Genomic DNA, 24,722 nt, shown 5'->3' with positions numbered 1-24,722 from the left:
AGTCAGATATTTTGGACATATTCTGAGACATAACTGCCTACAAAGGACACTTCTCAAAGGAACTGTTGAGTGAAAGAGAGGAAGACAAAGACTGGAGTGGATGAAAAATATAGACGACCGGACCTATCTCTAATATGAGGAATGCCGCAGAGAGGCACAGAATAGGACATGGTGGAGACACATGGAAATCAATCTCCTGGAGGGAGAAGACACCTTACAGGAGACACTATAACTTCATACATTTAGGAGTCTGGGTATTAATCTGATACTTGAACTTCTAGAAACCTGAATATTGGGAACATATGCACTGTGATATACACAAACTTATATAATTTTTTCTTCTCAGGTAATGTAACTGGATTTAGTAAGCTGTTATAAACGCATGAATATAACTTTTACAGGCTTTAATACTCAAAAACGGATCAGAATCACTGGAAAGATGGATGAACCCTCCAGTTCCTATATTTGTGGAAGTTTATTTATTTAATGTAACAAATCCTCATGAGGTTACAGAAGGAAAAATACCCAAACTTCAAGAAGTAGGACCATGTGTTTATAGGTATGTTTAATAATGTTAAAATTTATTACATTTTGGCAGTTGAAATTACTAATTCACAAATAGATCGGAATCATTATTGCTACTTTATTGTGAAAGTGAAAAAATTCCAGTTTTACTGTTACTTTCAATAATTATGAAAAATATGACTTAAAATATTGGTATATGTACTTGTTTTTATCATCAATAAAAGAAAGGATTGCATTTTTTATGTGAATATTACCTCCCCCCCCCAAAAAAAAAGATTATAAACCCATAGTACATTAGCACTGTGATACTAATGGTGCTACTATGGTGCTGCTATAGGTAATTTTGTTTATTTTACTTTATTTTAATTTTTCTATTTTTTATTTATTTTTTACATAATCCAAAAATCCTGCTTTAGAGACCAATCATGGAACTTTTTAAAGCCTCAGGCCTCGAATAAGTTGGGTGATGTAGTGATAATGGTCTCACACCAGGTGATTAATCAAACCTAAAGAACATCACAAACATCCATGCCAAGGATGGAATTCAAACCACCTGCCAGTTGGTTGGAGAGCAGATATGCTAACCACTTAGCCAACTAGAAGTTAAAGATGCCAAGAAATTATATTATTATTATTATTATTATTATTATTATTACCCCAAGACCTCATGGAGTCAAAGACTCATCTGGGAGGTCCTTTTATCACACACACATCTCATCATACTGTGTCTTAAACACACTCAAACTCCTTGCAAATACCACACTCTCAGGCAAGGCATTCCAATCATTCACAACTCTGCACGAAAAAAAACCTGCCTCTCACTCCCCTACTCACACCCTCTTTATACAGTTTCCAGGGATGACCTCTGGTTCTCCCCTGATCTCCCACTATTCTCTGTAGAACTTCTCCAGTATTGATCCTATAACAACCACTTACCAACTTATAGGACTCTATCATATCTCTACACTTCCTCCTGTCCACCAGACTCTGTAAATTATCTTCTCAATCTTTCCTCATACTCGACATTCCAGAGATCAGAAACTACCTTAGTCAGTCACCTTTCGTCCTTTCCAACATCTCTTCATCCTTCTGAAAACCCGTTGACCAAATCTGGGCACAATAGTCCATGTGTGGCCTAATCAAAGCCTTATACAATGGAACAAGAATCTCCCTACTTCTACACGTCAGTGTCATCCGCATCATTCCCAGAAGTCTTTGTGTTGTCTTCACAATTTTGGCGATGTGTCCGCTAAATTTTACATCCTTATCCACTATCACCCCAGATTTCCTCTACTTCCAACAATATATTCTCATCAAGCATAAATTCTGCATCCCATCTTTGTTTTCCAAATTTTAAAATCTTACATTTTGCAACATTGAACTCGCATCCCCATTTGCGTGCCCAGTCACTCTATTTATTCAAGTTTTCTTGCAAGGCCACAACATCTTCACTACTCTTTATTGTTTGTCCCAACTTTGCATCATCTGCAAATAACTGAATATTTCCATCCAAATCTTCACCAATATCATTAATATACAAGTTAAACAGTAATGGCCCGAAAACAGACCCCCTGAGGCACTCCACTAGTGACATTCCTTTACCTGGATATCGCACCCCCATCCCCAACTTGTTGTACCTATCAGATAGCCAGTCTCCAATCCAATGCACTAATCTAATATCCAACTCCATCTGCTCTAGGTTGACTGTCAACTTATCAAAAGCCTTTGCGAAATCCAAGTATATTACTGTGTATCCTTCTCCTCTATCCAAGGAAGCAGTCACTTGATTGTAATAAGTAAGTAGATTACTAAAACATGACCTCCCTTTAGCAAATCGATGCTGTCCATCAAAGATTATACCATTGTTATCAACCCAACTCTGGATCCTAGTTCTCACAAGCTTCTCCAACAACTTAACCACAACACCTGACACACAGATAAGCCTATAGTTTGATGCTTGAGTTCTATCACCTCCTTTATGAAGTGGCACAATCTTGCCTCCTTCCACTCCTTGGTCAAATTCCTAAGTGCAAGACTTGTATTAAAAAAAAATGTGAATGCAGATGTCAATCCCTGGCACATTCCATCAGAATACACGGTGATATATTATAAAGTCCCACAGCCTTATTTACATCTAGTTTACTCAACTCCCCCAAACACCTCTTGCTCACTTACAGTTAGTCTCTCCTCCCCATTATCAACTGCTCTGAAATCTCTCGAAGTCACATTCACAAGATTGAAAGATCTTTATGAACTGCTCATTAAGTATCTCCACCATACATTCTACAACAGCTGTCTTTATACCATTTTCTCCAATCAATGTCATCCTTCCATAATCATTTTTCTTTTGCTGGCTACATATCAAAAGAACTCAATAGGATTCTTTTTGGCTTCATTAGCTAACTGCTGTTCATAGCTCTCTTTAGCTACTCTCACCAACCAAGTCACCCTTCTTGACTGGTCTTTGTAGACCTCATGAAATTGGTTATTCCTACTTCTCTTATGTTGCCTCCACAATACCCTTTTTCTCTGTATCGCATGCGTAATCTCTTTATTCATCCATCTCACACCTATCTTATTTAACCTTCTCACCCTTGGAATACATTGCATCTACTAGATAGTTTTTGAAAATCCCCCAAGCTGCATTGATCTCTTTTCCAGCTAACTCCTCATTCCACGCTACACCTGCAATGCAAGCTTTCTCCTGAGCTGTTCATAATCCCCCCCCCCTTGTAGTTCCACATATACCCTTTTCTTACAGGGGTCCTCGCACTGCTGGCAACCTCTCAGGTAATCACCTCATGGTCACTCTTACCAATTGGTGGATGATTTGACACCTCATTTATAATTACATCCTCTGATGAGATGACCAAATCCAAGACCCTTAATCCTCATGAGCCCTCTTTTACATACTCTCTGAGGTAGTTATCCCTCAAAATCTCAAGAAACTCATTTTCTTTACTTCCAGTTGCTATCTCATCATTCCAGTGTATATTGCCATAATTAAAATCACCCATAATGATCACCCTTTTCTTATTTGATGGCTAATTTGAGTATACATTTCACTATCACCACCATCCACATTACCTGGTCTATAACAACATCCCATCAAGTATTTGATTCCATTGACCTCTATCTCACACAATACTTCCTGAAAACCATTGGCACTATTTCCGTATTGCATGTCTACTTTGTATGGACATAACTCTTTCTTTATCATCAATAGCACTCTCCCTCCCTTTTTACCCCTTCTATCCTCGCAAAACACATCATACCCTTCTATGTCTATTCCTGTCAGGATGTCATCCTCTTCCAACCATGTCTCTCTTATATTCTTGGTTTCATCCTTTATCCAAGTGTAAGCATACAAAGTTTGTTTTTGAAATAACTTCACGACTGGGCTACTTGTATGTAGAGGCTAATAACTTCACATCAGTTGCTATAGTATCACATAATGTAAGGCACACAGCCTTGCAGACATGTATAATGCTATGCATTTGCAGAAGGATTGCTACCCAGACCAGTTTTGATCTTTATTGAAGTAAAAATTCAACATTGGAACATTTACCATCCACTCTGATGGCACATTCTATTTATTTACTATGCGCCATGCAAAATAATCTGCTTTTTGCTTCCATACTCACTGACCTTATACAGGAATGAATACTTGTTCATCGGCCACCAATTAACCTGTGCACCTTATATCTATCTGATATGATATGCTTTTCTCTCCTAGTCTCAATTTAATAATCTCTTCTCCTCCTACCTGACAAGATCTGCAGAGCACATTTCCTTAATCTCTTTTTGTACTTGCTCACTATTCTGGATCAGGAATGGTGAGTAGGTACAAAAATACCTCTGTACTCTCTCTCTTTCTTTTTGATGTTTCCATATCACTCACGTATCCAGCTGTTGCTTAATTAGCACCTTATACAACTGTCACCTTCTTATCCCTATTTGACAATGTCCTTCAATTATAGTTATGGCAGCAATTTTGTGGATAACCATTATAACGTACAAGGGCAGTAGCAGACTGGAAGTGTCTAATTATAGGCCTGTTTGTGTGTCATCAGTAGTTAAGGTCTTGGAGAAATTAGTGAGGGACTATATACAGTGTTGGGTAGATGAGGGTAATGTTATCTGTGAGAATCAACATGGATTTGTTAAGGGGCGCTCTTGCTTCAGTAATATGATTGTCTATTATAATAAAGTGACAAGAGCAGTCGATGAGGGAAAGGCATATACTGTCATTTTTTTGGATTTTGCTTAGGCGTTTGACAGGGTGACACATGATAAGCTGATATTTAAGTTGCAGCATGTAGATTTAAATGTCAGGTTACTCAAATGAATTCAGGATTGGTTGACTGATAGGTATCAGAGAGTTGTGTATGATGGAGCAATATCAAGGAAGCAGAAGGTTACAAGTGGGGTTCCACAGGGCTCAGTACTGGGACCTGTATTGTTCAATCTTTATATCAATGATATTGTCACTGGATTGCAAGGGGACACTCAGTTATTTGCAGATGATGTGAAGTTGGGAAGGGTTATCAGTAATAGTGCAGATCTGGCAGCCCTGCGAGAGGATTTGAATAAACTAGACAGATGGACAAATAAATGGGGATCTCGGTTCAATGCAGCAAAATGTAAAGTCTTGAGGTTTGGGATCCATCGATGGGAGGATGCGTACTCGATTGGAGGAGATAGGGGAGACAAGAGATCTGGGGATGATGATTGATAGAAAACTGAAATTCAGGGAGCATATTGCAAAGATGGTGAGGGTAACTTAGAGGATTGCTGCAATAGTGAGAAGGACACTGACCTGCAGAGATAAAAAGAGTTATTATTCCGTTGTATAAGGCCCTGATCAGACCACACTTAAACTATTGTCCTCAGATTTGGTCCCCAGGATTTGAAGGGGATAAACTGACTGTGGAAAGGGTACAGAGGCAGATATCAAAGATGGTATCAGGACTGTACAATATGAGTTTTGAGGATCAACTGAGGGAATGTGGACTGCAGAGTTTGGTGGATAGAAGAAGGAGAGGTGTGATGATCAAGACTTTTAAACTGTTGAGAGGCAGTTACGGGGTAGACATTGGAGAGTTCCTTCACTTGGTGGAATGGTGGGAAGGAGCGATGACAAGGGTCATCCCTGGAAGTTACAAAAGGAGGCCGTGCGCAAGAGGGTGAGGAGTGGTTTCTTTGCATGGAGGGTGGTTGAACCTTGGAATGCATTGCCTGAGAGAGTGGTTTTAGTGGGAACGGTCAATGGGTTCAAGGAGTGGTATGATAAACTTTGTAATTCCTGAAAATGACCTCCCATGATGAGTATTTTGACTCCATGGAGGCCTGGATAATAATAATAATAATTTTACAGTGTGTCCTCTGAATGTAAGCTCTCTGTCCATCAGTATCTCCAGATCTCTTACCTCCTCTGCCTTCTAGGATGATGTTCCTTTAGTACAATACACCTTGTTCCATCTTCTCTGAACAGACTGCATAATTTGACATTTAACAGTATTAAACTGAATCCTCATTCAGCTTCTCAAACCTCCTGTAATAACAACAACAACAACACATCAAAGTATTGTGACAATATCCTTCCCAGTTTAACAACATAGCAAACGACTGAGTATCTGCACTCTCAAATCTTGAATATATGCCAGTCCATGAAATGTCTTGAAAATGTCAAGCTCAACAGCACAGATTTCTCAAACCTTTTCATGGCATGTGTCCAAAACTGTGTAATAGAGGCGAGATCCGTAAATCTTTAGTAGCAAATCCCCATTAGTTGTTATTGATTAGCTGGCAGTTCTTCAGGTGATGAAGAAGTTAATCATTGATGATTTTCCATTACTTTAGAACTTAGACTCATCTTTGTCCATTTTTTTTTTTAATAGACTGAATATGAATTTGCTTCAATGATATGGGATGAATGCAAGCCATGCAGAGATGATAAAGGATGCATATTATATTTTAAATGTAAGTTTGGGAACAGATCTTTTAAGTACATTTGAGGGGTAGGATTGGATACTATTAGGACCAGAAGCCTTTATGGTATCCAGTTTGTTAATAATTCTTCTGATATTTTTCTGACAGAGATCTACAGTAGGCAAGATGTGTTGTTCTAGGTATACCTGAAGGTGATTTGTCTTGGTCATCTGTACAAGAATTGGAAAAGAATGATGCCAGGAAGTCATCTTTGTTTTTAGGTGTTGTTTTCCATTGGATTAGGGAGATTTGAGAGTACAGATATTATGTCCAGTGGCTTTTGCAAGGGACCACAAAGCACAGCTGCTATTCATGCAGAAGGAAAGTTTTCTGCATTTAACTTTTTCAGAGTCAGACTTAGACTTGTTAAAAGTTCTTTTGCATTTAACAAAGATGGTGATTTGTTAAATGAAACTGAGAACAAGGATGGTGATTTTGTCTCAAGCCATATGGGATATTTTATTTTTATTTTGTTATTTTTTTTCATGAACTACTTTGGCACTCTTCTTGGAAAACCATGATTTGGATATTGGGTGAGAATTTTGAATGGAGTACAGAATGAGGGCCCACCCTCATTCCAACATAGATAATTTCTGTAATGTGATCATGGAAAGTATCTGAAAGTGGAAAGGAAACAATTGGGCATTGTAATTCCAAAATTACACAAAGGAAATGGCTGAGGGAAGAGCATTTCAGTAGAGATGAAACTTGTATAAGATTATGATTGTCTGAGTTGCTGAGAGGAGGGTGACCTCAACCTTTGTTGTGGAGTTACTGAGCGCATACTTTGCAAAAGCATATCATCCAGGTCGTGACATTGAAAAAATGAAGGAACCATTAGTTTATATGGGAAAAGTGATGAATGAAGTGGAGGTGACTAGTCTATTACAGAACCTTAATGTGAACACATCTGTGGATTGGATGGTATACCGGCACGGGTCTTGTGTGAAGTGGCTAAGGAATTATCAGTGCCCTTGACCATGTTGTTTAATCTGAGTCTCAGGTCTGGTTTAGTCCCGAAGGTGTGGAAAGAGGGGAAAATAGTTTCACTGCATAAAGGAGGATCCAAGACTGCGGTTGAAAATTACCGACCGATTAGCATATCAGGAGTCGTTGTCAAGGTCTTGGAGAAAGTAGTCAAGGGAAAAATACAGGAATGGATTGATGAAAATGAGATACTGTACAGGGGACAGCATGGCTTTGTGAAGGGTAGATCATGCTTCAGTAACTTGCTCAAGTTTTATAACAAGGTGACGGCTGAACTGGATAAGGGAAATGGGTTTACAGTGATACTGCTGGACCTGGCAAAGGCGTTTGACAGGATACCACATGGAATACTAATCCGTAAACTACAACACATGGGAATGAGTAGAGTCCAAAAGACGGCCTGTGACAAGTGGTGTGCCGCAGGATTCTGTTCTTGGACCACTGCTGTTTAATCTGTTCATTAACGATATAGGGAAGGATCTAAGTGGAACAATTCATTTGTTCGCTGATGATGCAAAGTTGGGTAGGGCAATAGTGAATGAAGAAGATGTCAAAGTCTTGTAGGATGACTTAGATAGATTGGAGTTCTGGGCTAAGGAGAATGGATGTCAATTTAATGTGACAAAATGTAAGGTTATGCATTTTGGGGTGAAAAGATTAGCAGCAGTATACCACATTGGTGGAACTGTACTCCAAGAGATTGATGAGGCCAGGGACTCAGGAGTGTTGGTGGATAGGGAGATGAAGTTTAGAGGGCACATTGCAAAAGTAGCTAAATCAGCTCATCAACTCACTTGGTTGTTGAAAAATACCTTGACGAGCAGAGACAAGCAAGTTATTGTACCTCTGTACCGAGCTGATAAGACCTCATCTCCACTACTGTGCCCAGATTTGGTCTCGGTTCCTTCTTGATGGGGAGGAGGTGGAGAGGATCCAGAGGCGAGTGACTAAGATGATAACAGGTCTATGGAATGAACCATATGAGAACAGGTTGAAGATTTGTGGGTTGCAGAAACTAGTTGATAGGCGGAAAAGGGGAGATATGATTGAGACATTCAAATTGCTAAAGGGATTCTATAGGATTAATTCAGAGGATATTTTTGAGATCAGGACTGGTGGTGGGAGAACTAGGGGACACCTATGGAAGCTGGGCAAGAGTGTGGTTAGTAGGGGTGTTAGAGCTGGGTTCTTTACTTTTAGAGTGGTAAACGAGTGGAATAAGCTGCCAGAGTCTGTTGTGGGTGCTATGACGGTGAACGAGTTCAAGGCAAGGTATGATAGATACTGTAAGAATGTAATCGCACAGTTGTGTGGACATGATGTTTAGGGCCTCCCTCGATGAGTTTAAGGACTCCTGGAGTCGCCCGAAATAATAATAATAAACATTGTACCTGGCAGAATAATGGTTATTTGCCCAGTCCTATTCCATCAAGTTTGTTATCATGAGAGTTGATTGTATTACAGGACTGCCTAGTCACTTAACTCTCATGATAACAAACTCGATGGAACCTCAGGAATAGTTTGTTTGTTCTGGTAGATAGTTTGCTAATCAAGGCCTATTAAGCCTTGGCTAGAGAATTTTTAATAATTTGTGATAGTTCATGAGTTTGGTATAATGGTGTTTATTACAATGAAAGTTTATTGCATTCTACTATATCTGCTCCTGTTATTCAACTCAGTTATAATTTATCATAAAATTATTATTATTAGTAGTAGTATTGGTAATAATGATAATATAGTACATGCGGTAATTAAATATCCAGTAAGATTCCTGTTAAGAAATTTTGTGAGACTAGATATTTTTTGAATGACAGCCTACGTAATTCATTGATAATATATCTTAAAAGCAAGAAAGATTATATATACTCATTAATTTTTTATTATTGAAATGCAAAAGCAGCATTGGATAAAATGATGTGATTTGATCTTGTATAGGGAAAAAAGAATTAAAGAAATACTGGCATGGAATGAGAACAAAAATACTCTGGAATATAAAATAAAAAAACTTTATGTTTTTGATGAAGAGAGGTCTAATATCAAAGAAAATGATACTGTCTATACATTAAATGTGCCCCTTGCAGTAAGTATCACATAACGTTTTAGCTACCGTATAGGTGGCATTGCTTTTAAACCAAAAAAATATTTTAACCCATTTTCCTGTTTTTTTTTTAGCAGAATCATTCAAGGGCTACAGAATAATTCTGTTTCTGTTAAAAACAGAAATAAATTTCTATGAAAAATGATGACAAGAATTGAAAATGAAAGGATTAATAGTAATGTAGATTGTAAAAAAAAAAAAAAAAAAAAATCTCACAGCATTATTAATGTATATGTGCAGTCTTTGTTGAATAAGAAAAAGAATTAGGAAGTAATATTTATTAATTTAATCTTACAGCAGCATGATTCATTATGAAACCGTTCACTATGCAAAGATCTTGATTTTAAAGTAATCATAAACAAGAAATCATACAACAAATGAGAGATTTTAAATGTTTAAGAAAATACATTCTATTCAGGTATGAAAATATTTGGAAAATGAAAAAAACGAGTTTTCTTAAATTAAATGGAATTTTATATCGCTATTTCATTAGCTATAATTTATTAGATGTTTTCAGAAATTCTACAGAAAACTTTTAATAACTAACAAATTCCATTCACGAAAGGCTGTAAAGCTATAATATATTAGTACCATTGAATGGCTAGTTAGATCTGAGAACCCTGATGTAGAGACCAAACATGATACTTTTTTTTTATTTCAAACTACTTCAGACATCCAATGAAAGTGGTTGTTTCATACCTGACATTGAAAATCATAAGGACATTCACCACCATCCATGCTAGAATAGGATTTGAATCTGCATCTTATGGTTGGAAAATAGAGTTCTGTCTGCATGGTCAAGCAGGCCTTAGGATTACCTCTAAATACTTTACTAAATTTGTCAGTGAAACATGTAGATAAGGCAATTAGAGAAGAACTGTTGGCAGAATAACATTTTTCAGGTCATTGTCTAGATTATTATTATTCAGGCCTCCATGGAGTCAAAAGACTCATTGTGGTAGCCCCCCCCCCCCCCCTCTCTAAGAAACACAAAGTCTATCATACCACTCCTTAACACGGTCGCTGCCAACTACGAGTATACTCGTAGTGGGGAAACCTGCTTCACAAGCCAGCTATGAGTATACTTGTATGACGCTTACCGCCGGGAACGAGATTATTGTAGTGACCTTGAAGAAGTGAAAGTGCTTGGCTTGTGGGGCTAGCATCAAAACTGTGTATTCTCATAGACCGTATATGCTCTGTACAAGCCAACTACGAGTATACTCGTAGGACGTTTACCTCCGGTAACGAGATTATCGTACTGACCTTGAAGAAGTAAAACTGCTCGGCGTAGGGGAACAGACCATGCCAAAGTAGCGTGGCAGCGAACGTGTTAAACTCATTGACTGTTCTCACTCTCACCACTCCATCAGGCAATGCATTCCATGTTTCAACCATCCTCCATGCAAAGAAACCACTCCTCACCCTCTTGCTCACAGTTTCCTTTCATAACTTCCAGGGATGGCGCCTCTTGTCATCACTCCTTCCTGCTGTTCAATCAAGCAAAAGAACTCCCTAGTGTCAACCCTGTAACCACCTCTCAACAGTTTAAAAGTCTCGATCATATCACCTCTCCTTCTTTTATCCACCGAACTCTGCAGTCCACATTCCCTCAGCCGATCCTCATAACTATCATTGTACAGTCCTGAAACCATTTTTGTTATCCGCTGTTAGATCTTGAATGGGGGACTCTTTCAACAAAAGAGTCACTCATACAGGATCTAACAGGAAGCACAACACTAAATAAGAACATACTTGTGCTCCTAGCACTCAAGCTCATTTTATCAGAAAACATGTCATGTTTAACATAGAAAGGGTAAAATAGAAAACGAGATAATAAGTCTCAGATTTGAATCTGTCATCTGAAATGATGCTATTGAAATAATATGTTTGGATTATGTATAATATTTTCAACATTTGTATTAAAACTGTGTCCTATGCAAGAAAGTAAATGTACTGCCAACAAAAGTTCAAAGGTTGCGAGCTAACCACCATCGGTGACGTAATGCCAGAAGCTATATTATTCGTAGAAGGCGATCGGGGCACGCGTTCCCCGAAAGGAGCAGACACCGTAAGACAGCAGAGTGACATCACCTAGTCGGGACGAATAGGGAGGATCTGGTGAATAAGTTTCCGGCATGGATATAGGGCACTTAAAAGGGGGATAAATACGATTACACAGGTCTGGTATCCCCCCGTTTTTTCTGTTCCTGTTTCCCTTGTGCAGACCAGCGAAAACAATATCAACTCTCCTGTGGCTAACTATCAGGTTTCTATCAATCATCAACCCCAGATCTCTTGTCTCCCCTACTTCCTCCAGTATAACTCCTCCTATAGAGTATGCAGTGTCCCATCGATGTTTTCCAAACCTCAGGACCTTACATTTTGCTGCATTAAACCCTCCCTCCCCCATTCATTTGCCCATCTAATCTAGCTTATTCAAATACCTTTGCAGGGCTGCCGCATTTGCACTATTACTCATAATCCTTCCCAGCTTTGCATCATCTGCAAACAACTGAATATTCCCTTGCAATCCACTGTCAATGTCATTGATATAAAGGTTAAACAGTATAAGTCCAAGTACTGGTCCCTGTGGGATCCCACTTGTAACCCTCTGCTTCCTTAAAACTGCCTCACCATACACAACTCTCTGATATATATCGGACAGCCAATCCTGAATCCAGTTGACCAATCTGACATCCAGACCCATGTGCTGCAACTGGATTATCAGCTTATCATGTGGCACCCTGTAAAATGCCTTCGATAAGTCTAAGAAAATGGCAGTATATGCCTTTCCCTCATCTAAAGCTCTTGTAACTTTATTATAAAAGGCTAGCATATTGCTAAAACAAGAGCACCCCTTCACAAATCCATGTTGACTCTCACAGATAACATTACCCTCATCTCCCCAATGCTGTATACGGTCCTTCACTACTTTCTCAAAGATCTTACTAACTACTGATGACACACAAACTGGCCTATAATTAGACACTTCCAGTCTGCTACCGCCCTTGTGTAATGGCACTATCTTACCTTCCTTCCATTCCATGGGCACCTTTCCCGCAGCAAGACTTTCATTGAAAAGCCAGGTCAAAGGCACTGTTTAGTTCCTTAGCACATTCTCTCAAAACTTGTGGTGAAATACCATCCAGTCCCACAGCTTTACTGACATCCAGAGTACTCAGTATTTAAAACACACTCTCCTCCTGTACCTCTAAACCTCGAACCTGCACCTATCCCTCTAGCATTAAAACTGACTCCTCTAGGATGAAATACTTCAATAAAGTGTTTATTGAACATTTCCACTATGTCCTCTGCATAGGTCACTGTATTCCCATTTTTATCCCACAATATCATTCTTCGACAGTCATTTCTCTTCCTACTGGCCACATATCTAAAAAAATTCCCTAGGATTTTCTTTGGATCTTAGGGTCAATCTCCTCTCATATCAGTTTTGTCTTCCTTACCATACTAGTCACTCTTCTGTCCTGTGTCTTATACTCTTTATGCATCTTCTCTTCACCTGTCTCCTTATATCTCTTCCATAGCCTCTTTTTCGCATGCAATTCCTGTTTAATATTGTTTGTCTCCACTTTACTCCAAATTGTATCCTCTTCTTCACTCGAGGTATACAACTTACCATTGCTGCTAACAAATATTCTTTCACAATTTCACAATTTCCCGTCTTCTCGGTAACCAAAATACGCAATATCGCAACAACAACTAACTTCAAAAACCAGCCACTGAAGTACACTCGTATTCCAGAGAAACAATTTAGCATCAAAAACGGACTATTCACCGATTAAAAATCACATTCTTCAGCACAGCTCAAATTCACATGTTAAAGATCAGATTGAAAAAAATGGAATAGTGATATTTACAGATAAACTAGAAATAAATATTATTAATTAAGGTAAATAAAATGTTAATCAAAGTTTTTTAAGGAACCACTTCGTTGAAGAAAATAAGCACAACCAGTAATAACCTTCTCTCAGTGAGACAAAAGCATTCTAAACACTGTGCTTATAAAATTCGCAATTTTTATTATAAGTGCAAAATCATTTTTTCACTGGGTGGCACGCTAGCCACTTAGTGAAAGGGGTGAAAGTTGCTGTTGAAAAGATCAGTTTTATTTTTGTAGTATAGTAGCGATTGGGATTTGAGTTTTTGTGTAACTTATTTTTTATAGCTTAGCATAACTGAGTAATTGTGGAGATTTGTGTGTTTGAAACACGGTTTTATTCTCTATATTTTAAGCTTGTAGTGAATGACGACAAATCATTTGTGCCAATAAAATGGCGGTACAAACCAGATCAGGAAATCAGGCAGCTGAAAAATCAAACATAATTAATCAGAAGCAATGGCATGAGTGAATGATTGTGTAAATCATGAAACAGAAGCAAGCAGAACTACAGAAGTGAATGAAAGTATAGCTGAAAAAATGAAAGTGAATGGCACTATGGAAGCAAAGTAAAATTGGAATGAGGAACTGAAATAAACAAATGATAAACTAACAGTTAGTGTAATTGCAAGGAAACAGGATTTGAAAAATAAGTTGATCAGAATGAGAAGTGAGATATAAAATATGAATAGTGAGATTCTCATTTCACTTCACATATCTTTCAAAATGGATGAGTACAAAAGGTTAGAACAAAGGAAAGCAGAGAAAGAAAGGTGACTAATGACTCAAGAATAGTGATGTATGGAGATTCCGTTATTAGAGATGCAGTGAATAAGAAATTTCACAAGGTGTGTTTTCCAGGATAATTGATGATAAGTGATAATTGAAGTAGGATAATTAATGCATTAGATAAGAGAAGTAGATGAGCAAGCAAGCTGGTGGTGATTATTGGAACATAGCATGTAAGAATAGATGTCTGTGGATTGCTGAGGAAAGTGAAAGATAACAGTGTGGTTGGAAGGGTGGTCAGCATAGCCTAGATATGATAAAGTTGAGACAAAGAGCAGGGAATCATGAATGATTTGGCAGAGCTGTGTGAGGAGAAGAGAGTAGAGTGGAGTTTGTGAATGTGTGTGTGTGTGTGTGTGTGTGATGCATTTGAAGGAAAGATGGAAATGTGCAAAAGTAACGGGTTGCATTTGAATGGATTTGCTGTGAGTCAGTCAGTCATAGAGACTATTGCTGCAAGGAAGAATGAGGGATGGTAGCAAGAAAGCAGAAGAAATAAGATGTGAAGCTAGGGATCAGGAGAGAGACAGAGAGAGGAACTGATGAAACTGAAGTTATTGTAAATGAGAATAACAGTACTGTGAGTGATAATGATAGAAAAAGAATGCAAGATGAACAGGAAAATGGTGTGTGTGGGGGGTCAGGGTGGACAGGAAGTCATAGCATAAGGGAAAGAGTGGATGTTGGAGGTAGGTAGTGATGAATGTTTGGGAATTGGATAGCTTGGGATGTAGTTGAGTCTGAAGAGACAGAGAGGTTAAGTGGGAATGGTTAGGTGTGGGGAAATCACTACCTACAAATGGCATTGTCAGGACCAGTTAACACCTAAAAGCGAATTGCAGTGTTTATTTACAAATGCCAGGAGCATCACAAATAAGGGAGATGAAATGGTTTAGTTGAATGAGTTTACTTGCCCAGAAATTGTTGGAATAAGCGACACGGTTGAATAAGGATGATATTATTATTTTTATTATTATTAACAGAGACCTCCAGGAAGTCAGGGATTCATCGAGGGAGGCCACATACTACACACACACACACCAGCTGTCATACTTGTTCTTGAATTCATTTACACTGCTTACACACACAACATCCAATGACAATCTATTCCAATCACGTACCACCCTGAGAGAAAAATCTAGCCCTTAGCTGCTTCTTAGCAGTATTCATTGTCAGCTTCCAATGATGTCCTCTTGTCCTTTCCATAGGTCCCCTCTTCATGTCCTTTCAGAAATTTGTGTCTCAATCATATCACCTCCCTCTTTCTCCTGTTTGTTAGTGTCTGCAGTCTACAAATTCTCAATCTGTCTTCGTATCAGTATTCCACAATCTGATATAATTTTTTAGACTCTCCTTTGCACTCTCTCCACTGTATCATAATCACAATGAAATCACATGTAAGGCCTTACATGTAAACATTTGCTTCAACATTGCAATTATCTTTTGAGTTGTATTTGCAATCTTTGCCACATGGCCCCAGAACTTCAACTTCCTATCTACTAACACTCCAAGATCCCTAGCCTGATCAGGTTCTTCTAGAATAATCTCACCAATATAATACGACATTGGATATCTAATCATGCCAAAGTGCATGACTTTGCAAGTACTGGCATTGAACTGACATCCATTTTCCCATGCCCACAATTCCAGCCTATTCAAATCATTTTGCAAGTACTGCATATCAGCAGCATTCCTAATTACTCTACTTATCTTTGCATCATCAGCAAATAGCTGTATGTCGACATCACATCCTTCCCAATATCATTAATGTATAGATTGAATAACAGTGGACCAAGGACTGATCCTTGTGGTACACCACTAGTTACCTTAAATCACGCAGACTCGCATCCCTCATATACCACTTTTTGATATCTGTCAGCCAGCCATCCTCTTATCTAGGCTAATATTCTATAATCCACACCCATATTCTCCAGTTTATGCAATGGTCTTCCATGCTGTATTCTGTCAAAAGCCTTAGCAAAATCCAAAAGTATCATGGTATATCCATTCTCATTGTCTAGTTCAATGGTAACATTGTTATAGCATGTGAGCAAGTTGCTAAAACTTGACCTTCCCATAGTAAACCCATATTGTTCATTGCAAAGTACAGCTTTACTGTCAACCCATTTCTGAATGAGAGCCCTAAATGTGATCATGGTAAGTATCTGAAACTGGAAAGCAAAAAACTTGCCATTGTAATTCCAAAATTACACAAAGGAAATTCTAATTTTTCTAAAATCTTCACCACCACTCCTGAGATACTAATTGGTTGACAGTTGAATACACAACTGTCAACCTTGCACAACCCTTGTGCAATGGAATTACCATACATTCTTTCCATTCCTGCAGAATATTCCCTGTTCTGAGACTCATATTAACCATTCTGGTCAAAGGAATGGCCAGTTCAGCTGAACACTCTTTTAGCACACGTGATGATATCCCATCAGTCCCTATTGCCGAATTCTTATTCAGTTTGTGCAACAGCACTAATACTTCATCCTCATACACCTGTGTTTCTTCATCCAGTGAAGAGGTAGTAGTGAGCTCAATGTTGCGTACACCAGGTTGATAGCTTTTAACAAACTGGGCACTCATTAGCTGAACAACCTTTTCTGCATCTGTAACCCTCACGCCATCTGGATTTATAAGAGTTATTTTTTCATATCATTCTTTCTTTTACTTGCAGCATATTGATAGAATTCTTGTGGGTTGTCTTTAGCATGCAGAGCAGTTTCTTTTCATACTCAGACTTGCTTTCCATACAACAGGTGTGACTATTCTAGCATGTTGCTTATAGCATTCATAATGGACGTCATTCTTATGACCATGGTATTCCACATTGTCCTTTTCTTATGAATCCCTTGCTTAATATTATTACACATCCATTTGACTCCTACCCTATTTAGTCTTCAAACTCTCGGGACACATTCTGATATTCCATCATTTATGTTTTGTTTACATGCTTCCTATGCATTGTTAATATTCTTTCCATCCAGCAGCTGATCCCATTCCACTGAACTCAGTATACTCCTTAGTTGGTCATAATTTCCTGCATTGTAGTTCAGCATGTAACCTATTCTGAGCAGAACGTTCATAAACTTAATCACTTCCCAAGTGAGTACCGCATGATCACTGTCACTAATCGGAGGCAGAATAGTTATGTTTTTAACTGAACCCCCCCTCTGACACTATAATCACATTTAACACTCTTTGACCTCATGTTCCTTCTGTCACATGCTGCTTGAGGAAGTTGTCTCGCACCAGCTCAATAAATACATTTTCATTCTTATCATGAGATTCTACTGCTACCCAATCATTATTTGGATAATGGTGGTGGCTCTAAAACTGCGGTATTGAATTACAGACCAATCACCATCTCAGGAGTAGTGGTAAAAGTATTGGAAAAGTTGGTTAAAGACAAAATTCAAGAATGGGTGGATCAGGATATGATACTCTATAGAGGCCAACATGGTTTTGTTAAAGGTAGATCCTGCCTTAGCAATCTATTAACTATTCATAATAGAATAACATCTGAGTTGGACAAAGGAACTGGCTACACAGTGGTACTTCTGGATTTTGCTAAGGCTTTTGACAGGATACCCCATAGAACACTGTTATGCAAATTGGAGCAGATGGGAATGGATATTAAATTGGTGATATGGATAGGAGAATGGCTCAGGGAGAGATACCATAAGGTGGTGTATGGAGGAGCCGAGTCCAGAATGAGGCAGGTGACCAGTGGTGTGCCTCAGGGCTCTGTGCTTGGGCCAATGTTGTTTAATTTGTATATAAATGATATAGGAAACGGCTTAAAGGGAGATATTCAGTTGTTTGCTGATGATGCAAAGTTGTGTAGTGCAATAAAAAATCAAGCTGATGTTGAAAGTTTGCAGGAGGATTTAAATAAGCTGGTAAAATGGGCAAAAGAAAATGGATGTCAGTTCAATGTGGAAAAGTGTAAAGTCCTGCATTTTGGGATTAAAAGATTACCAGCTGTGTACTACATCGATGGAAAGGTACTCCAAGAGATTGATGAGGCTAGGGACTTAGGGGTATTGGTAGATAGGGAGATGAAGTTCAGAGGACACATTGCTAAGGTGTCCAAGATTGCACATAGGATTACTTGGTTGTTGAGGAACACACTGACATCCAGAGATAAAGAGGTTATTATTCCCCTTTATAAAGCATTGATACTTCCACATTTGGATTACTGTGCTCAGGTCTGGTCACCTGGATTCCTTGGAGATGAGGAGGCTGTGGAGAGGGTTCAGAGAAGAGTGACCAAGTTGGTGAGTGATATAAAAAATGCTCCCTACATTGATAGATTGAGAGCTTGTGGATTGCAGAGATTGGTTGATAGGCGAAGAAGAGGGGATATGATAGAAACATTCAAATTACTAAAAGGTTTTTATAGGATTGATGCAGGGGAAATGTTTCAGCCGTGTGAAAGTGATGGAAGAACAAGAGGTCATCTCTGGAAATTAAAGAAGAGTGTGGTTAACAAAGGTGTCAGAAAAAGGTTTTTTGCCTGGAGGGTGGTGAATGAGTGGAATTCATTGCCTGACTTAGTTGTGAGCTCTTCGTCTGTAAATGAATTCAAGAAGAGATATGACAGATATTGTTTTGCTAGTTTGGGTCTCCCGCGATGAGTCTACTGACTCCATGGAGATACCCGTAATAATAATAAAGTCTCCCATTCTGAATACTCTTTTCGTGCTCATCTTTTCTATGTGATGCATTTCTTCATCACTAGCAACTAATTCACCAGGTCTGTAACAACACTACACTATGTAATTGATGTTGTTAGATTCAACCTCACACCAGATGGCTTCAAACTCACTGCCACATGAAATATTGTTAGTAGCAGTAGTAGTGGTAGTAGTACTACTACTACTACAATCATAGGTCTCAAATGAACTGGATTCAAGTCATCTGATATCATTAGCAGAAAACCCCTCCTCTCTATCCTTCCTAAAAATACTGTACCTTTGACTTGATACCAGTTAGTAGGTTTGATTCTGATATCCAGGTTTCACTAATACCTACAAACTGAGGTAGCAACATTATTGACTAAGGCAACAAACTCTACCACTTTGTTTCTGATACTCCTAGCATTCATGTATAGACATAATAATCTACTTGTTTGTTCTCTTGTATAGTCTTGTCTGTAGTCTGTCCGACACAGTTGGACAACTTGCAGATCTCTATTCTTCTCTAATGCCTTATACATGTTGACATCTTTACACACGTTTGATGGGTCCAAAAAAGACGAACACAAAGATGAAATCGTTCTCTCCTCATCAGCATTTCCATGGCAAAGCCCATTCTCATCATTAACAAGGTTATATAACATTGTTGCTCTCACATTCACATCATTCCTTTTATAATTTAGTTTCTCTGTCTCTCTGTTTTAGGTCTCATATTAGTTTTTATGGACTCCTGATACCAAATGCATTCAGGTGTAGGCCGTCCCTCTTATACAAACTCAATCTTCCTTCAAACTGAACTACACATCCAAAAATTCATATCCATTTCTTCTGCACATCAAATCATTTGCCATCATATCCCTTCTTCTTAATTCATTATCATAGTGAGGTAAGATACTGATGATTTTCACTTTCTCACTTTTCACTCTCGCCTTTTCCAGCAACACTTTCATGAATTTATTGCCAGTTGTTAGTACCTAATACAACTACAATTTCGCTTACTTTTCTTTTCTGTTTTTGAATTGCTTCCTTTATATTCTTCATTTTTGCTATTTTGGAGATTAGTTCATTTTCATTAACTTCCTTCATATCTCTAATAACCTTGTTAGCAGGGCTAATCTTCTTGTTCTTCTCCGCGGTGCTTTTTTTTAGCATTACATTTCTTGCCCTTTTTTGGCACCATTTTAAACTTATATTATTTATTCAAATATCTTATTATTATTACTATTATTATTATGGGCAACTCCAAGGAATCCTTAGACTCATTGAGGGAGGCCCTAACATCATGTTTATAATAAGTTTAGTTTAATCCTTTATCCAAGTGAAAGCAAACAAAGTTTGCACCTGAAAATATCTTCAGGACTGAGGTAAGGTGGTACATCCCTTGGCAACTCGTAGCAAAGGTGGGGTGGACCAAGCTCTCATCACTCCTTGTCTCAGTATCTCCCATAATGCAAAGCACATCTGCTTACAGACATGTATACTGCTGCTATGCATTAAGGGAAGGGCCACTACCCAGACCGGTTTCGACCTTTATTGAGGTCTCGTCAGTGGGAGGCAGACCAAGAGTGGTGATACTAAGGCAGAAGCAATGGAGAGTTCATATTTACCTATACGAATTGTCAACCGGTGTACCACTTTATTATTAAATTACTCTGGATTTAGAGAAAGATCATCATCATCATCTTGCGTATCAAGGATTTAGGCCTAGTATGGCCTGTTCCGGCCTTAGAAGTCATTGTTGAATCGTTTAAGAGGACGTCCTGGTTTTCTTTTTCCTAATGGCTTGTACTTTAAGGCTTGTTTTGGTAATCTTTCTGTTTTCATTCTTTGAATGTGTTCCATCCATCTATGTTTATATTTTTTAATTTTTTCAATTACTGGTTCTTGGTTTTAGTTCTTTCATAATATCTTCGTTTCTTTTGTGATCAAATAGGGTATACTTTGCAGTTTTTCTCATAAACTTCATTTCTGCTGTTGTTAATCTTTGTTTGTCTTTTTGTTTTATTGTCCAGATTTCGCTTCCATACATTAAGACTGGTAGGGCTAATGTATTGTATACTTTTAGCCTGGTTTGTTTTTGAACTAGGTTTGGTTTAAATATAGAGTTAATTACTCCTGTTATTTTTAAATATTTTGCAATTTTTATATTTATATCTTTTTCATTTTCATAAGTGATCATACATCCTAGGTAGTTAAATGAATTCACCTGTTCTAAGATCTTGTTATCTAATACTATTTTAGTTCTTGCTGGATCTTGTCCTTTAAAGGCCATAGTTTTTGATTTTTTCGTTGATATTATCATACCATAATCTTTGGATGTCTCATTTAGATTTAAAATAGCTTTCTGTAAGTTATCTTCAGAATTTGTAATTATTATTTGGTCGTCTGCAAAGAGGAGAGTGTTTAAGTTAACTGTAGGTGAAAGTTTAATTCCTTCATGTAAATTTTTACTCCATTTTATTATTATTTCATTTAAGTAGATATTAAAAAGAGTTGCTGAGAGGGGACATCCCTGTCAGATCCCTTGGTTTATCTCTCTTGTATATGATAGCTTGATTTAATCTTTTTTGTATTTGATTATTTTCATATATACTTGTGACAGCTTTTAGGATATTATTTGGTATTTGTCTTTCTTTTAATATGTTTTAGAGAAAGATGTTGGAAGTTTATTTTGCACTTGGTTAGACTATAATAAGTTTAGTTTAATCCTTTATCCAAGTGTAAGCAAACAAAGTTTGCGCCTGAAAATATCTTCAGGACTGAGGTAAACTTCCAACTAAACATCATGTCAAGAACAACTATTCAACATCCAAACAGTATCTATCATACTTTGCCTTGAACTCATTCACAGTCATGGCACCCACAACAGACTCTGGAGCTTTTTCCACTCATTCACCATTCTCCCAGTAAAAAACCTAGTTCTTGACACCCTTGCTAACCACACTCTTGCCTAGTTTCCATGGATGGCCCCTAGTCCTCCCACCACCAGTCCTGTTCTCAAAAATATCCTCTGAATTAATCTTATAGAGACACTTCAGTAATTTGAATGTCTCAATCATATCACCCCTTTTCTGCCAATCAACCAATTTCTGCAATCCACAAATCTTCAACCTGTTCTCATAAGGTTCATTCCATAGACCTGCTATCATTCTTGGTCACTCGCCTCTGGATCCTCTTCACCTCCTCCCCATCAAGAAGAAACCCTGGCTCCCAGATCTGGGCACAGTAGTCAAGTGGGGTTTTATCAAGGCTCGATACAGAGGAACAATAACTTGCTTGTGTCTGCTTGTCAAAGTATTCTTCAGTAACCAAGTGATTTGATAAGCTGATTTAGCCACTTTTGCAATGTGCCCCCCCCAAAACTTCAACTCCCTATCCACCAAATCCCCAGAGTGCAGTTCCACCAATGTGTTATACTGCTGCTAATTTTTTCAGCCCAAAATGCATAACCTTACACTTTGTCACATTAAATTGAGATCCATTCTCCTTAGCCCAGTCCTCCAATCTATCCAAATCATCTTGAAAAATTTTGACATCATGTGTATTCACTATTGATCTACCCAACTTTGCATCATCAGCAAACAGATGAACGGTTCCTCTGAGATCCTTTCTTATATCGTTAATGAACAAATTAAATAGTAGTGGTCCAAGAACAGAACCCTGCGGCAGACCACTAGTCACAAGCTGTCTTTTGGACTCTACTCCTGAATAAACTACTCTCTGATATCTCTCCATCAATCACCCTCTTATCCAATCTCACCAACCCTATATCCATCCCCATATGCTGCAGTTTACTGATTAGAATTCCATGTGGTATCCTGCCAAAGCCTTAGCAAGGTCCAGCAGTATCACTGTAAACCCATTACCCTTATCCAGTTCAGCCGTCACTGTGTTATAAAACGTGAGCAAGTTACTGAGGCATGATCTACCCTTCACAAAACCATGCTCTCCCCCATACAGTATCCCATTTTCATCTATCCATTCCTGTATTTTTTCTTGACCACTTTCCCCAAAACCTTGACAACGACTCCTGATATGCTGATCAGTCGGTAATTTGCAACAGCAGTCTTGGAACCTCCTTTATGCAGTGGAACTATTTTCTCCTCTTCCCCTTGAGACTAAACCAGACCCGAGACTCAAATTAAACAAAATGGTCAAGGGCACTGACAATTCTTTAGCTGCTTCACGTAAGACCTGAGCTGTTATACCATCCAATCCCACAGATGTTTTCACATTAAGGTTTTGTAATATACTATCCACCTCCATTTCATTCACCTCAATTCCCATATAAGCTATTGGTTCCTTTATTCCTGCAATATCACCACCTGGATGGTATACTCTTGCAAAGTGCTCGCTCAGTAATTCCACTATATCAACTGATTCAGTTACCTCCCTACCATCGGCATTCCTTAAAATCATTCTGCCATACATTTTTTCTTTTACTTGCAGCATATCGAAAAAACTGTTTGGGATTCTCTACTTGCGTGGCTAATTTCCATTCATAATCCACTTTTTCTTTTCTTACCGCACTCTTACCCTTCTGGCCTGTGCTTTATACTGTTCGTGTGCCTGCAGGTCACCTTTCTCCTTAAATTCCCTCCACAGTTGTTTCTTTTTTTGCAGCTGAAGCTTAATGGTGTTATTCATCCATTTAACCTCTACTTGATTTACTATCTGGACTCTAGGTATACAGTCAGCCATTATCTCCTTCAAACGCTCCTTTACTGCTTCCCATGCACTATCAACCTCCAACCCTTGCAGTTTTACATACCATGGCAGTGAACCAAGTAATCTCCTAAGCTTGTCATACTTACTAGCCTGGTAATTCCACATGTATTCTGTTTTAATTGAAAATTCCATGCATTTAGCCACCTCCCAGGTCAAGACCTTATGATACTCTCATAAATTGGTGGCAACGTGGTCATTTTCAATACAGTTAAATTCTCAGATGCAATTACTGGGTCAAGCACTCTTGAACTCCTAGTATATTCTATTACATGCTATCTCAAGTAGTTATCCCTTAATAACTGCATAAAATCCAATTCCTTCCTCCCATATATCCTCTCCTCCTTCCAATCAATGTTACCATAGTTAAAATCCCCCCATAATAATTACCCTCCTTCCACTCATTTCTTCTATTTGCTTATGCATACTATCTCCACTATCTATTCCATCACCTGATCTATAGCATCACCCTAACTGTATATTTTGTTCTGATAGTCTCAATCTCATACCAAATAGCCTCAAATGTGCTCTTTACACTATCCTGCAGTTCAAGTTCTATTCTCCTTGGCTGCAGTTCATCAGCTATCATCAATAACACTCCTCCCTCCATTTTTTCCCTCTCTGTCCCTCCTGAACACACTATACCCTTCACATTCTGTCCCACTAGCTATATCATCTTCTGTCAGCCATGTCTCACTAATGCCAATAATCTGTGGCCAGGAAAAGCCAACCAAGGCCAAAAATTCTTCCTTCTTGTTCCTAATACTCCTGGCATTAGTATACATGAAGTGCAGAAGCTCTTTAGTCCCACCCCTATCTTGATGCCTTATATCTTAATAAAAATGTGATTAAATTCACTAAAAAAACTACACTAGTATACTATAAAATACTAATTTTCTAAGGGAAAAACACAGGGTGTAGTCCTAAAAGAAATAGTGCCAGGGCTCTGCCGTGGAAACAAAAATCCAGAGCATGAAGAGCAGCATTATTATTATTA

At 38.3% G+C, this 24,722-nt stretch overlaps 1 protein-coding gene across 1 annotated transcript in view; it reads left to right on the top strand.

Annotated features, from left to right (window-relative positions):
- The window catches only part of LOC150100323 (lysosome membrane protein 2-like), a 187,092-nt gene that overhangs the window by 22,660 nt on the left and 139,710 nt on the right, over window positions 1-24,722 (top strand). The window contains exons 2-3 of the mRNA XM_090402637.1: window positions 402-559; window positions 9,439-9,583. Of these exons, the coding sequence (XP_090258763.1) occupies window positions 402-559; window positions 9,439-9,583 (303 nt within the window). The remainder of the gene's footprint in view (window positions 1-401; window positions 560-9,438; window positions 9,584-24,722) is intronic.

Source organism: Typopeltis vanoorti, chromosome 13 (assembly GCF_054136105.1).
Source record: "Typopeltis vanoorti isolate ZY-2024b chromosome 13, IOZ_Tvanoo_1.0, whole genome shotgun sequence".
NCBI lineage: Eukaryota > Metazoa > Arthropoda > Arachnida > Uropygi > Thelyphonidae > Typopeltis > Typopeltis vanoorti.
This window is presented reverse-complemented; position numbering and strand designations above follow the sequence as displayed.